The 14373-nt window shown below is 44.2% G+C and overlaps 1 protein-coding gene across 1 annotated transcript in view; it reads right to left on the bottom strand.

The window, feature by feature from the left end:
• The window catches only part of RESP18 (regulated endocrine specific protein 18), a 28648-nt gene extending 15647 nt beyond the window's left edge, over positions 1-13001 (bottom strand). The window contains exon 1 of the mRNA XM_004376393.1: positions 12606-13001. Within this exon, the coding sequence (XP_004376450.1) occupies positions 12606-13001 (396 nt within the window). The remainder of the gene's footprint in view (positions 1-12605) is intronic.
• Positions 13002-14373: the final 1372 nt, after the last annotated feature.

The following is a 14373-nucleotide window of genomic DNA, read 5'->3' on the forward strand; positions in this document are numbered from 1 at the left end:
TCAATAAAACACAGGTAAACATCTTCAGACATAGCTGGGTTAATCTCATCAGATGGGGGTGGAGGGGCTAATGGTTTTACCAGGGAGGGTGGTTTGGCCGACAAACATGGAGTAATCTCTTCAGATGGGAGTGAGAGGGCTGGTTCTGTTGGTAGGAGTGATTTAACTGAATTTAGGGGCTCAGTGTCCCCAGCTTCCTGATTAACTGCCCATGTATCTCCATCCCATGTTTCAGGATCTCGTTTCTTCCCAATCAATGCCCTCACTTTAATTTTAGGCACCATTAGAGAGACTGAGAATTCAATTGACGCTGTAATTCAGCCACTCTTATGATAAGATTCTGGATTTGGTTTTTGGCAATATCAGCTCTGATACTACAAGAAATAAGGTTTTCTCTCAAGGCACTAGTGGCAAATTTGAGGTAATTTATGCAACACTTGAGCTGTGAATCTGAAGCCCTGAGCTCATCTCTTTCTTTCACCACTTTGTCTAGCAAAAACAGGATCAACCGACCAGATTCCTTATACTTCTCATTCTGACAAAATTGTAGAAAAGTATCAAACATAACAGTCACCCATGGTCTTGCCTCTCACCAATACTTGATACACTGGTGGTGATATTTTGTGTATTTCTATTGCCTCCTCACGCCACGGATTAGCAGTGCCCTCTTTATCACTAGAGGCAGAGTAATCAACATCTTTAAGACTAACCAGACTTGAAAACCAATTTAGAAAACTCATCCTTACAATTTTGTTTCTCTAGAACCACTCTTGGTACCAAATGTCTTAGGCTGGGTTCTCTAGAGTAGCAAAACCAGTGAAGCATACGTATTTATATAGAGAGAGAGATTTATCGCAAGGAAATGGCTCCTGCGGTTGTAGAGGCTGGCAAGTCCCAAGTTCATGGATCAGGTGTCAGGGTGGAGGTTTCTCCTGACTCATGTAGCTATAGGGGCTGATGAATCCAAGATCGGAAGGTAAGACGACATGCTGCTGATTCACAGACTGCAGAAGCTGATGAATCCCAAAATCAGCAGACAATACGATAGACTGTTGGCTCAAGTCCCAAGAACCGGAGGTCAGATGATGATGAGCTGAAAGCAGGATCCAGAGTGAACAAAAGCCAGTGAGCTTTGCCAGAACGTCCGTATATATTGGATGCAGGCCACACCACTGAGGAAACTCCCCTTAAAACTGATTGGTTGATCACATCAGTTCACATCATGGAGGTGATTACATTGTATCACAAAATGAAGGATAGCTACATCATTACATAACTGCCAAACTGCATCATTACATAATTGCCAAACCACTGAGAATCATGGCCCAGCCAAGCTGACACATAGCCTTAACCATCACAGCCCTGCTAAAGAATTGATGCTTTTATCGTTATGAAATACTCCTCTTTACCTCTTGTAACTGCCTACTTTAAGTCTACTACTTTGTCTGATGTTGAGATAGCTACAACAGCTTTCTGTGGGCTAATGTTTTTATAACATATATTATTTCATTCTTTTGCTTTCAACTTATCTCTCTTTATATTTCAAGTGTGTATCTTATAAACAAGATATAGTTGGGTTCTGGTTTGTTTGTTTTTTAATCCAGACTGAGCAATCTCTGCCTTTTAATTTAATTTATATTTAATGCAATTATTTATATGCTCGAGTATAATTCTACTATTTTGTTATTTGTTTTCTATTTTTCTTATCTGTTTTTTCTCTGTATTTCTCCTTCTCTCCATTCTATTGGAATAATCAAGTAATTTTTAGTATTCATTATACTTTATGTATTGGCTTTTTAGCTCTACTCCCTTTGCATTATTTTAAGAGGTTGCTCTAAGGTTGCTACAATAAGCATCCTTAATTTATCACATCTAATTTAAATTTAATATTATGGCACCTTACTTACAATGTATACATTTTACAATATTATAACTCATTTACCCCTCCCATGTTATGTCCTATTGTTATATGCTTTATTTCTACATATAGTATAATCTATACTTCTAAAACTTCTTTTTGCATTAATCAGTCAATAGACTTTTAAAGACATTAAGAAGAAATAGTCTTTTATATTTACTCAGGTATCTACCCTTTCTGGTATACATGCTTCTTTCCTTTCTTCAGATCTCAGTTTCTAGCTGGGATCATTTTCTTTCAGCATGAAGAATTTCCTTTAGCATTTCTTGTTGTGCAAGTCTTCTGGCAATTTCTCACACTTTTTATTTAAAAATGTCTCTATTTTTCCTTCATTTTAAAAATATTTCTCACTATGTATAGAATTTTAGGTTTACTTTTTTCCTTTCAGCACTTTAAAGTTGTCATTTTATTGTCCTCTGGCTTTTATGGTCTAAAAGACAGCATTCATTTTAGTGCTATTCCTTTTAATGTAATGTCTTTTTTTTTTTTTAACCTGTCTGCTTTTAAGATTTTTCTCTTTATTGCTGTTTCAGGAGTTTGATTATGATATGCCTAGATATGGTCTGTTTTGTATTTATTCTGCATGAAGTTTGCTGAGCTTCTTAATTTCTAGGTTAATGTATTTCATCAACATTGGAAAATTTTATTCTCTTCATATATTTCATGTCCCCCATTGTGTCCCTCCTCTCCTTCTGAAACTCCAATTACATATGTTAGTCTACTTGATATTGTCCTACAGGTCTTAGATTCTCTGTTCTGTCTGTTTTTTTAATTTAAATTCTTTTTTCTCTCAGTACTTCTGTTTAGATACCTTCTATTAACCTGATCCTTTCTTCTGCTGTGTCCAGTCTTTTAATAAACTCATCCAATGAATTTTTCATTTCATATATTTTATTTTTACAATTAAAATTTATTTTTCAGAGTTTATATTTCCCTCCCGAGTTTCCCCATTGCTTATCTATTCTATCTTTTCTTGTAAATTATTTAACATATTTATAATATCCATAAAAAAACCAATTCCATTGAGTCAATTTCAACTCGTAGAGACCCTTTAGGACAGAGAACTGTCCCATAGGGTTTTCAAGGCTATAAATCTTTACTGAAGCAGACTGCCACATCTTTCTCCTGTAGGGCAGCTGGTATGTTCAAACCACCGACCTTTTGGTTAGTGCCTTTTGATTAGCACCTTTTGGTTAGCAACTGAGAACTTTAACCACTGTGTCACCAGGGGTCATATTGATGTTCATAATATAGCTGTTCTTAATTTCTTGTCTGCTAACTTCTGGTCATCTTTGGGTCTACTTCTATTGACCTTTTTTTCTTTCTTTTTTTTTTTTACTGATTATGTTGCACATTTTCCTGTTTACTTACTAGCTAATTTTTGCTTGCATACTGGACATTTTGGCTGATGCATAATTAAGACTCTGAATTACATTATCTTCCTTTAAAAGGTGTTGAGTTTGTTCTGGTAGGCAGCTAAATTTTTGGCAGAAAATCTTGATCCTGTGGAGGCCTGGTTAGGGCAAGAATATTTCAGTTACACTTTCAATCCTAGGCTATATCCCTTAGTCCCGGGACATGGTACTTACTCCTAATGCGTGGTCCTTCTGGGATTTCAATGAAAACGCCAAGGTATTTACCAAGATCCTCTAACTTTATGGATCCTGAACCCCAAACTTGGCCTTCCTAACACTGTGGAAGATGCCAAAATCTCTGTTCAGATACATAATTTTCCAATTGTTCCTTTTCACTAGGTTCTTTGGAGTCTCACCCTGTATATGTGCCATTTAGAAGACAGCTAAGGATTTAAGGGGAGTTTACATGCAGATTTTGGGTTCCTGACTCTGTAGCTCACTCATCTCCCAGATTTTCCCTTCAATCTCCAGCTTTTCTGGCATTCTTGAACTCCAGTCTCTGCTTCCTCAATCAGTCAGACTGCCACTTTCTATTTGAGCTCAGTTTCCCTATGTGGTACAGTATCCTTAGGGGAAAAGTTTGTGGAATGTGGAAATTATCTGGTGAGTTTATATTCTTTCCAGTGTTGCTTGCTTCATTGGTCTCCATGCTTTCATACGGCTATTTTTATGTCTTGTCCAGCATATATATTATTAGTAGGAAAGTTAACCTGACACAAGCTGTTTGGCATGCCAGGAACTGGAATTTTATCTGATTATTTTTTATTGTATGCTAGACATAGAATTTCTAAATTATTTCCAGAAATAATTTGTGACCTATGATCAAATTAATGTGAAACTGCTTTAAGAAGTATTATGCTTCAGGAAAAGGGAACATACTGATGTTTGGGTGGGTTGAGCAGTGGTGGGTATGCCCCCTTTCTTTTTTAAGATTTCAAACTACTAGGGAAATAACTATCAAAATGATAAATGTGCATGTGCATCGATACTGCACTTCTTTCTTCTATTCTCTGGAGGTGGATTAGGGGAAATCTCTGGAGGGAGCCCTAAAGCTTAGAGTAACACCCTCAGAAGACAGAGCAGGTTCTCAGGCTTACTGGACTTTGGGTTCAGAGAGAGGGATTTCTTCCCCAAGGGAAAAAAAGAAAGACAACCATAAAGTGTGGCTGGGTGTGGTGGGTGAGAAATCATTACCAATCCAGCTGTAGTCTTACCCTTCCTTATATCCACTTTAAGAACGATGTCTGGAAGGAGAAAGGAATCAGAAACTAGGCTTCCATCAGTACCAAGGAGCTGTGCTATTCCACATCCCCATCCCGAATGTCCTCTCTGTTCTGGTCCTACATATTTTATTTCAGAGGCTCTGGCTGGGCCTAAACCCCATCTGTCCTGCCTCAAGATAAGCCCACAGAAAGAGTTTCCATGAAAAACTGCTTTAAAAATCCAGTAGCAGGCTATCCTAGAACTGCCTCTCTGGAGCACAACAGGGGTCGGGGAAGCCTTAATCTGCTACAATTTTTTTTTTATTGTGCTTTAGGTGAAAGTTTACAGTGCAAATTAGTTTTTCATTCAAAAATTTATACACAAATTGTTTTAGGACATTGGTTGCAATCCCTGCATTGTGTCAGCACTCTCCCCTTCTCTCTTTACACCCTGGGTTCCCCGTGTCAATTCGTCCAGTTTTCCTGTCCCTTCCTGCCTTCTCGTCTTTGCTTTTGGGCAAGTTATGCCCATTTGGTTGAATATACTTAATTGAACCAAGAAGCACATTCCTCATGTGTGTTACTGTTTGTTTTATACGCCTGTCTAATCTTTGGCTGAAAGGTGGACTTCAGGAGTGGCTTCAGTTCTGAGTTAGCAGGGTGTCTGGGGGCCATAGTCTCAGGGAGTTATAAATTTTTGCCAAGAGGAGGAAACAGTTCAAAGGACCTCTAAAATGGAGGAAACATGGGATTTGTAATTTGTGTGTATATAGGCTGCGGGACTTCCCGTTTACCATGTAAACTCCCCCCTCCCCCAAATACCTAATAGGTTCTAATTGCAGTCTTGATTTGGACAAGCCTTGAAGCATAGTGACTCAATAACACCCGACAACTGGCCTTTCCTTGGCTCCCTTGTCTGATCCTCTCTCCTGACAATGATTTTTCCCTTAGATATAGAGCTAGTCAAGGATCCTAAGCCTGGGGAATAGCAGATTCTTGTTTGCATAATTAGTAGCACTATGACAACCAGTTCTTATTGTGGGGATCAGTCACTTAGTGCTGATGATGTCACTCCAGCAATCAATCCAGACTGAAGAAGTATAGCTGCCATGGTGACAGGTATAAAGTCCAACCGTGAGTCTGCACAGAGAAGGGAGTGATGAACTCTCAGATGGGAGAGATGTTAGGAGGGTTAGAGAAGACACTACACAGGAGGAATACTGAGCTCAGATTTTTAGGATTAGATGGACAAGGTGTGCTGGGGGTAGTTACAGGTAGAAGGAACTGCATATATATGGCAGCAATGTGAACCATGTGAGCCCAATCTGAGAAATACAAGTAGGGCTGGATTTCTAGAACACACTGAGAGACAGAAAGGAGAAAAGCCTTCAGATGAGACAGGAGAGGTTGGTAGGGGACAAGATCTCAATGGCTATGTGGACCAGGTAAGGAGCTTTGACTTTTCCCTGTAGGTTGTGGGGACACTAAATAATTTTATCCACACTTCATGGAAGCAGGACTTTGTCTTGCTCACCATTTTATCCCCAGTGCCTAGGATGGAATACAGAATACATAATAGTAGCAGTAGTAGATTGTCTTAGTTTGGATTACAAAGTTTACCAAAAGAAAATTTGAGGCAAGGACTGGGTGCAAGTGGTTTAGGTGGTGGATCATCTCAGAAAGCACAAGTGAGGGAAGGGGAAAGAGAGAGGAGAAAGGAGGAAAGTCAACAAAGAGCATGTTAGTGAGTAGTTTCCACTGTGGGCAACTGGGCATCAACCCTGCTGGGGACTTCTGAAGAACCATGTAGACCTTTTCTCAGATTTATCCAACCAAGGAAAGTGCATGCTGGAATATTTATCCACTGAACTCAATCTTTAATTGATTGAGAGTTGCCCCTGAGGGCAACATTCCAGGACTAACTGATGCATAGGTAGGCAAGTTCCCTTGGCAACCTCGAAATCTCACAGGGCAAGAGTCCCAGGGCTTAAGAAGCTGTCACCATGCACAGAAACTATCCACCAGCAGCTGCAGTTGAATTCAGAAGTAGGCCAGAAAATATGGGTCAGGGCCTCTACTGAGTCTGAATATGTTATATGTCTGACTTACTTCCCTGACTAATCTTCAATTGTCTTGAGGGAACAGCAGGAACCATATATTACTAACAGTGTCCAGGCACAGTAAAGTACAGGTCTCTACAAATGTTTGTTGAATGAATGGAAGGAAAATGTGTGATGGGAAAAAGGTGAGTGGGTGACAGGGGTCAACTTAGCTAATAAGAACTAGGTATAATATGACTAGTTGAGCATTGTGCTTAGCTATGTCCTTAGGTGCAAGAATGCAAGGTAGAGGACATGATTTGGTGGCATCATTGAGGCTGTATTACCACAGGAGTGTTTATTAATTTCTCTGGCTTCGGTAAGTGGGTGGGCTTAATACCTGCCTATGTGCTCCCGTTTGTGAGGATCAAATGAGCTAGGTATGAAGGTGATTTGAGAAATAAAAAGCTCCTGGCATAAGACATGCTGGAATTTTATTGGGTTGAGCATTGGTGGCTAGGCTCCCATTTCCCAGGGAACTACTAACCATAGGTATCAAAATGTTAAATGTACATGGCCTTTGGTTGCAGAATTCTCTTTGTGGTTCCTTACCAGTGGGCCTGGCATGACTGCCCTGTAGAGTAGCCTAATGCTGAGAGGGTACTGCAGACCTTAGAAGGCACAGCAGGACCCCAGGCTTGCCTGACTCAGGTCTGGAGAGAGGAATTTCCTTCCACTTGTGGAAGGAAGACCAGTAACACACCTTTGGAGGTATGGATGGGGAAGGCTGCCATTCCTGCCTTGATTCCATCCTCCTTTCTCTGTCTTTAGAAATGATCTCTGGGAGGATCAAGGGATCTGAAAGCAGGTCTTCCATGCAACCAGGACCTGCACTCTCTGTACCCCACACACCAGGCTTCCCTCTGTTCACCTCTCTCACTCAGAGGCTCTGGTCAGGTCCAAACCCACCCATCTTGCCTCCAGACAAGTCTGTAGAGGGAATATACTTGCAAACCTATTTTAATAATCCAAAGTTTGGTCAGCCTAAGACTACCCTTCTTGAGAGCAACAGGGAAGGTATGGGGGAGGGGAGGCTTCCCACAGTGATGAGGCCTTAATCAGCTACAGGTTATGGTTCAGAGTAGGCAAGGGCTCAAAGAAGAAACCAGGAATTTTCAATTAATGCCCCAAGGCAGGGCTGCCACTCCCCCCACCCCCCACCCCCATACAGAACAAGTCTAAGTAACAGCCCTGATCTGAATAACTCCTGAACCATGGCCTGACTGCAGGCCTTTCCCTGGTTCCTCATTTCTAATCCCTTCTTCCTCCCAGGATTTTCCTTTAGACACAGTGCTTGTCAAGTCCCCTGAGCCTGGAGAAGAATGGCAGCTCCTTGTTTGCACACTTGTTAGAACCATGGCAACCAGTTCCCCGTCATAGGCTAATGATGTGGCTCAGCAACTAATCCGAGCTAAGGAAGCCCAGATGCCATGGAGACAGGGTTTCTTTGAAAGGAGGAGGGCCCGGAGCACCTCTGAGGTGCAGGTTGCCTCCACATGGAGGGAGCTTCCCAGCTCTGCTGCCACTATCTTAGTCCAAGGCACGACCAGATCCTACCTGGACATTCAATAGCCCCAAACAGACCTGTTTCTACTCCTGATCATTTCATAGCAACATCAGTGTGTCTTCATAAAACATTTATTTCATCATGCTACTCCTTGCCTTCAAATCCCCAATGATTTCACACCGCACAGTCCAAACTCCTGCCCACAGACTCCAAGCCCTGAAGTAGTCCTGGGCCTATTCTCCAAGCTCTTCTCTGACCACTGGTTGTTCTGTCTGGTCCTCTAACATGCCCTAGAATTCTCACTGAAGGGCAATTATACCTGCAATTCTCTCTGCCTTGGGGACTCTTCCTCCAGATCATCCCCTGGCTGCCTCCTTGTTGTCATTTAGGTCTCAGCTCAAATGTCCTCCTTAGAGAGACTTTTGTGGTAATTAAGGTTGTGTCAACTTGGCTGATCCATGATTCTCAATGGTTTGGCAGTAATGATGTAGTTTGGCAGTTGTACAATGATGTACTCATTTCCATGATGAGAGGTGATATCATGTGATCACCTCTATGATGAGATCTGCTATGAGTAGCCAATCAGTTGAAAGGGAGTTTCCTTTGGGGTGTGGTCTTCATCTAATACATGTGGACTTCTGGCAAAGCTCACTGGCTTTTGCTCTGCTCTGGATCCTGCATTCGGCTCGTCAGCATCTGACCTCCAGTTCCTGGGACTTGAGCCTGCAGCCTGCCATCTGACCTGTGGATCTTGGGTTCATCAGCCCCTGCAGCTTCATGAGTCAGGAGAAGCCTCCAGTCTGATGCCTGACCCATGGACTTGGGACTTGTCAGCCTCTACAACTGGGTGAGCCATTTCCTTAAGATAAATCTCTCTCTCTCTCTCTCCTTATTGTGGGGGAGTCTGATGTGTGAAACAGCCCAGTCTCCACTGGGGTTCTTCAAAGGAAGGTGGGAGCTGTACAACAGAATCACTGGAAGTCAGGAGACCTGGGTCCAATCCTGGCTCCACACCTGACCAGTCCGGACCTCTGTTTCTCATCTATGAAGACAGATGGAGGTGCTAGATGGATGGTTTTCTATTTAGGTTCCAAAGGCTCAAGGATCCCAAGGAGATGCCTCAGAGTTGTGCCAGGTGACCTGCCCAAGATAAGAACCAGGGGGAGGCTGAGTGTGAGAGTTCTGGGCCCCCCTCCTCTATTTAAGGAGAGAAGTATTGTTCCCATCTGTTAAATATATGGGAATGTGGAGGGGAAGATAGGGATTAGTTTATACTCAAGATTCTCTTAGAAAAACAGAGAGCCTGTCTGTTTTTAAAAAATTTGGAAACCTCTGAAGTAGATTTCTGCAGGCCCATCACACTGAGTACTTGTGTTTGGGTGGGCTGAGCTGAGATGAATGTTCCCTCTCTGCTTTTTAAGATATCAAACCACCAGGGAAATAGCTATCAAAATGATAGATGTACTGGAACCCAAGCTTGAGTAAGGACAGTGTTGACATGTAGTGGGGTTGTTAACTATTGCCATAGGGCAATATGTGTACTGTTTAATGAGAAACTATTCTGTAAACCTTCATCTAAAGTGAAAACAGCAGCACAACTGGAAAAACGTAATTGATGTCACTGAATTGTACATGTAGAAATTTTTGAAATTTGAAATGGTGTATCTTTAGCTATGTATATTTTCACCAAAAAAAAAAAAAAAGGTCCTCCAAGGTTGAGAAGGGAGAGAGTTGACATGTCGTGGGGTTGTTAACCAATGTCATAAAACAATACGTGTACTGACTGTTTAATGAGAAACTATTTGTTCTGTAAACCTTCCACCTAAAGTACAATAAAAAAAAAAAAAATAGATGTGCATGTGCATTGATACTGCACTTCTTCTATGCACTGCAGGTGTGTTAGGAGAAATCTCTGGAGGGAGCCCTAATGCTTAGAGTAACACCCTCAGAAGACAGAGTAGGTTCTTAAGTTCTCTCTTACAGAGTGAGCAGCCCTTAGAGATCCTCAGCACCTGCATCATGCCCTGCGGAGTTCTATGGACGGCCCCAGAGTGCCTGTGAGAGACAGGAAGCGCAGGTGCCCTCCACTGGGAGAAAGGAAGAACTTTCCTTTAATCCGCAACCACTACGTGCCAAGCCATTTATCATACATTGTCTTTAATCCTCACAGCAACCCTACTCCACAGACATGGAAGAAGAGACTGGAAGAATTTAGGTAATGTGTCCAAGGTCACAGCTGGGAAGTGGCAGAGCCAGGACTGTACTGAAAGCCCTGATCCTTCCCATCCACCAAGCCCACCCTTCCCCAGAAGGTGGTCCACCAGGCAGAGCCCTCAATGAAGGCCAATCATTCTGCACTCAGCCAAAGTCTATCCCCTGCTTTGCACTTGCCTTACTCTTTCAAAAGGCCCTCGGTGGGCTCAACCTTCCTGGATAAGGCCAGGCCCTCAACTGCAGCTGGACTTTGGCATGGCTGGCTGCTTCTTAGTTCAGGACGTCTGAAACCACTTCAGAGGCAAAGCATTGCTCCCTTTTCACGCTGGTCACTGGGCTGTGAGGAGGGAAGCCAGGAGTCAAGGGTGAAGAGAAGGTTGTGAAAGGGCCCAGAGGGAAAGAGATAAGGCTCAAATGAAGGATTTCAAAATCTTTGAGAGTCCAAGTTTCTTCTCCTGCTTGTCCCTAGAAGAAGATTAAGCCAGGGACAGCAAATAGGAGCTGTGCTTTCAAGACTCACCTCCCATTCCTTTGCAGAAATCACTAATGGATCACGGTACTCTTTCCTGCTGAAATCAGACTGGAGTTCTATCATTGTACTCGCTGTGCTCCCGACAGCTCCTACCTACAGCCCTAATATCCATCCCCTTTCTTCTGTCCACCAGACACATGCAGCATGGACCCACCACAGGCCTCACACACCTCATCCCTGGAGCTCTGGCAGGAAAGGCTGCCTCTCCCTCCCTCTGGGCACGTGAAGCCTGGGCACGTGCTCCATTTTCTGGGTCCTCACATCTTGATTGACGTCATCCCTCCAGAAAAGTCCTGCAGGGTGAAAGGATGGCGTGAGTTAACACTTGGGACAATCTAATTGGCTCAACGCAGAAACCGGAGGTGATTCTAATTTCTTCTTTCCCCAAAGTCATAGGGACTACAGAGCAGAGGGTCATCGGAGGACTCCAGAGACTGGTTGGGGTACAGAAATTTGCGTTTTGCCCATCCTCAGCATTTGAATCCCAGCTCTTATTAGCTCTGTGACCCTGGGAAACTTCCTTAAACTTGCTGAGCCTCAGTTTTCTCATTCATAAAATGACTAACTTAATAGGATGCATACACATTTCTTAGCAGTGTTTGGTATGTAATAAATGAGCAAAAGGGAATTTGATGATGCTGTTGTCGTAATGTATCTATACAACGGAATATTATACAGCAATAAAAACGAATGAATGAACCCTGAAAACATGTTAAGTGAAAAAAGCCAGGTACAAAAGGCCACGTATTGTATGATTCCATTTATATGAAATGTCCAGAATAGGTAAATCCACAGTGACAGAAAGTAGATTGGTGGTTGCCTAGGGCTGGGGCGGGGGGGGGGGGGGGGGGGGGGGTGTTGAGGGGAGGGGGGAATGGGTAGTGACTGCTAAAGGGCATGGAGTTTCTTTTGAGGGTGATGAAATGTTCTAAAAATTAATTGTGATGATGGTTGTGCAACTCTGTGAATATGCAAAAACATATTGTACGCTTTAAATGGGAGAATTGTATGGTATGTCAATTATATCTCAATAAAGTTGTTATTTTTAAATTAAATAACTGGAAGATCAGTGAGAGTAGATCAAAGAAACACAGTACAAATAGTATCTTAAAAGTCACCTAATCTAAGCCTCTTGATCACAGATGAAGAAGCTGAAGTCAAGAGAAGTTACTTGGGCAAAGTTCCAATGTCCTGACTCACAGGCTAGCATTTTTCACTAATTCATAAGACACAATTAAAAAAAAGAAAGAAATCAACTAATAAATTTAGCTTAGCAAAATGAAAACATTATAACGTTATAAAACTCTTCCATAACTTTGGGCATTTGAGAACCACTAGCATGATTTTTATTAAAAAAAAAATTATTTTTTAAACATGGAGGCCCCAGCACCCTACTGCGAGGGAAAGGACTTCTGGAGGTGGATTGTGTCCCTGGGCAGCTCTCCCAGGGCTGATAGGAAAAGGAACCGACCCTGGGCACAGCTCCTACTGGCCCCAGCACTGAAATCCTGGACTGGCACGGCCAGGGCTTGCTCTGGAGGTGGCTCCCAAAGACGAGAAGGTGAAAGGAGCGAGGCATTTGTTCAGAGCCTGACCAGCCCTGCCCCCTATCCAGCACTCTGCGAACCCACAACGCCGCAGGGACTGCTCTGCGTTGGTCTCCACACTCTAGGACCGGGCGGAGGAGCGGGCGCTAGACTAGGGACCGGAACCTTTACCCACGTGGCCCACGCGCCCCCTCGCCCGGATGTGGGGTAGGTGCTGACGTCCCGGGATTCAGAAGGTGCGTCTCCGCTGGGCGGGGCAGAGAAGTACAGCCCCCCTCCTCCCCGCCCCTTGTAGGATCTGATGGCGACAACCAGCCGCACCAGGCTCAAGGAGACGTCCTGGCCCCTGACCAGGCGCCGTGTTTCCCCCAGGTCAGGACCGAATGCCGCAGACGCCGATCCCTCTGCGCAGGTCACCTTGCGGGGGGCCTCTGCGCGTCTGGGTTCTCCCTTGCCCCGCCCCGCCCGCAGCGCGTTCTGTGTCCTTTGGCCCACTAGGAGGCCCCCCCCTCCACTCCTCCTGCGGAACCCCCAGTCTTTCTTGAGCCCGCTTCTCTTAGGTCCCATCACGATATTCCGATTTTTCAACCCGAGCCTAAACCCCTTCCTCCTGATGCCCTCTGCCTTTCTCCCCCACTCCATATTTCCCCGAGCTCTGAGCTTTGCCACTTCTCAGGGTTGCTCCATGCCCTTCCCCTAGGCTTCGTCCCAGCTGTCGTGGACAGCTGCTCAACAGCAGGAAGCAAAGAATCAGACGCATCCGCAAGACCCACCGGCACCCCCACCCCGCCCCACACGAGGCCGGTGTAGACGCTGCATCTTCTTCTATTGCGCGGCGCCGGACTTTGTGGCCCACGCTCCGCGTCCTGAACCGCAGCGATGGTGGCCGAGGCGTGTCTGCGCGCCCCTTTTGCAGCTGCTCGGCCAATCGCGGGCGGGTGGTAACAGGGCCCCCAACCTCGTTCTGCCCTGTCTTGGCGTCAGAGGCCGGTTTTTAAGAATGGGCTGCCTCCTGAATACAGTTGACCTCTCTCTAGAATCCCACTGGACATTCTCTCCCTTCAGAAGCATCACCTGCATCCTCGCCCCCCTCCCGTTTTATCACCAAGGTTTAATGATGGAGGGAGGACTTGATAAAATCCATAAATTGGGAGAGTAAACCCTAATCAGTAGGCACTGTTATCCACATTAGCAAATGGCCCTTGGGTATCATTCTTGAAAAGTGGTGTCCTATCCTGTACTTGGGTACTTGTGAAGATAGTGTGCTTGGAGTAAGACTGCCTGGGATCAAATCCAAGTACTGCAGGCAGCTTTTTAACTTCTCTATGCTTAGTTCCCTCATCTATTAGATGACAGTAGTATCTAGCTCATAGTGTAAGGAGCTCTGGTGGTGCAGTGGTTAAGCACCCATCTGCTAACCAAAAGGTGGCGGTTTGCCGGAGAAAAGACCTGGCCATCTGCTCCGGTGAAGACTTACCGCCTAGGAAACCCTATGGGGCAGTTCTACTCTGTCCTATAAGGTCACTGTAAGTCGGAATTGACTCGAGCGCACACAACACACACGCAGACACACAGCTCATAGTGTTCTTAGGAGGATTAATGAGTTTAATATCTGTGAAGCATTTAGAAATAGGGCTGGCAGTAGTAAGCCCTCAATTACCCTGAGCTATTGTTGTGCTTGATTCTGTCTACCACTGGCATCTCCTATGCATTGTTATGGTTTTCCCTGCAAAAGTTTTCTCAAGTCAGTCCACATTTTTTCCAGACCCAAGGCCACCACCCTGGCCTAAAACACCATCGTCTTTTTCCTGTTACTGCAATTACGTCTCAACTAGTTGCTTGGAATAACTAATGATTTGGTGTAATGGTTTCCTAGGGCTGCCATAACAAATTACCACAAACTGGGCGGTTTAAAACAACAGAAATTTATTCTCTCCCA

Source organism: Trichechus manatus, unplaced genomic scaffold (assembly GCF_000243295.1).
Source record: "Trichechus manatus latirostris isolate Lorelei unplaced genomic scaffold, TriManLat1.0 scaffold00041, whole genome shotgun sequence".
NCBI classification, from domain to species: domain Eukaryota; kingdom Metazoa; phylum Chordata; class Mammalia; order Sirenia; family Trichechidae; genus Trichechus; species Trichechus manatus.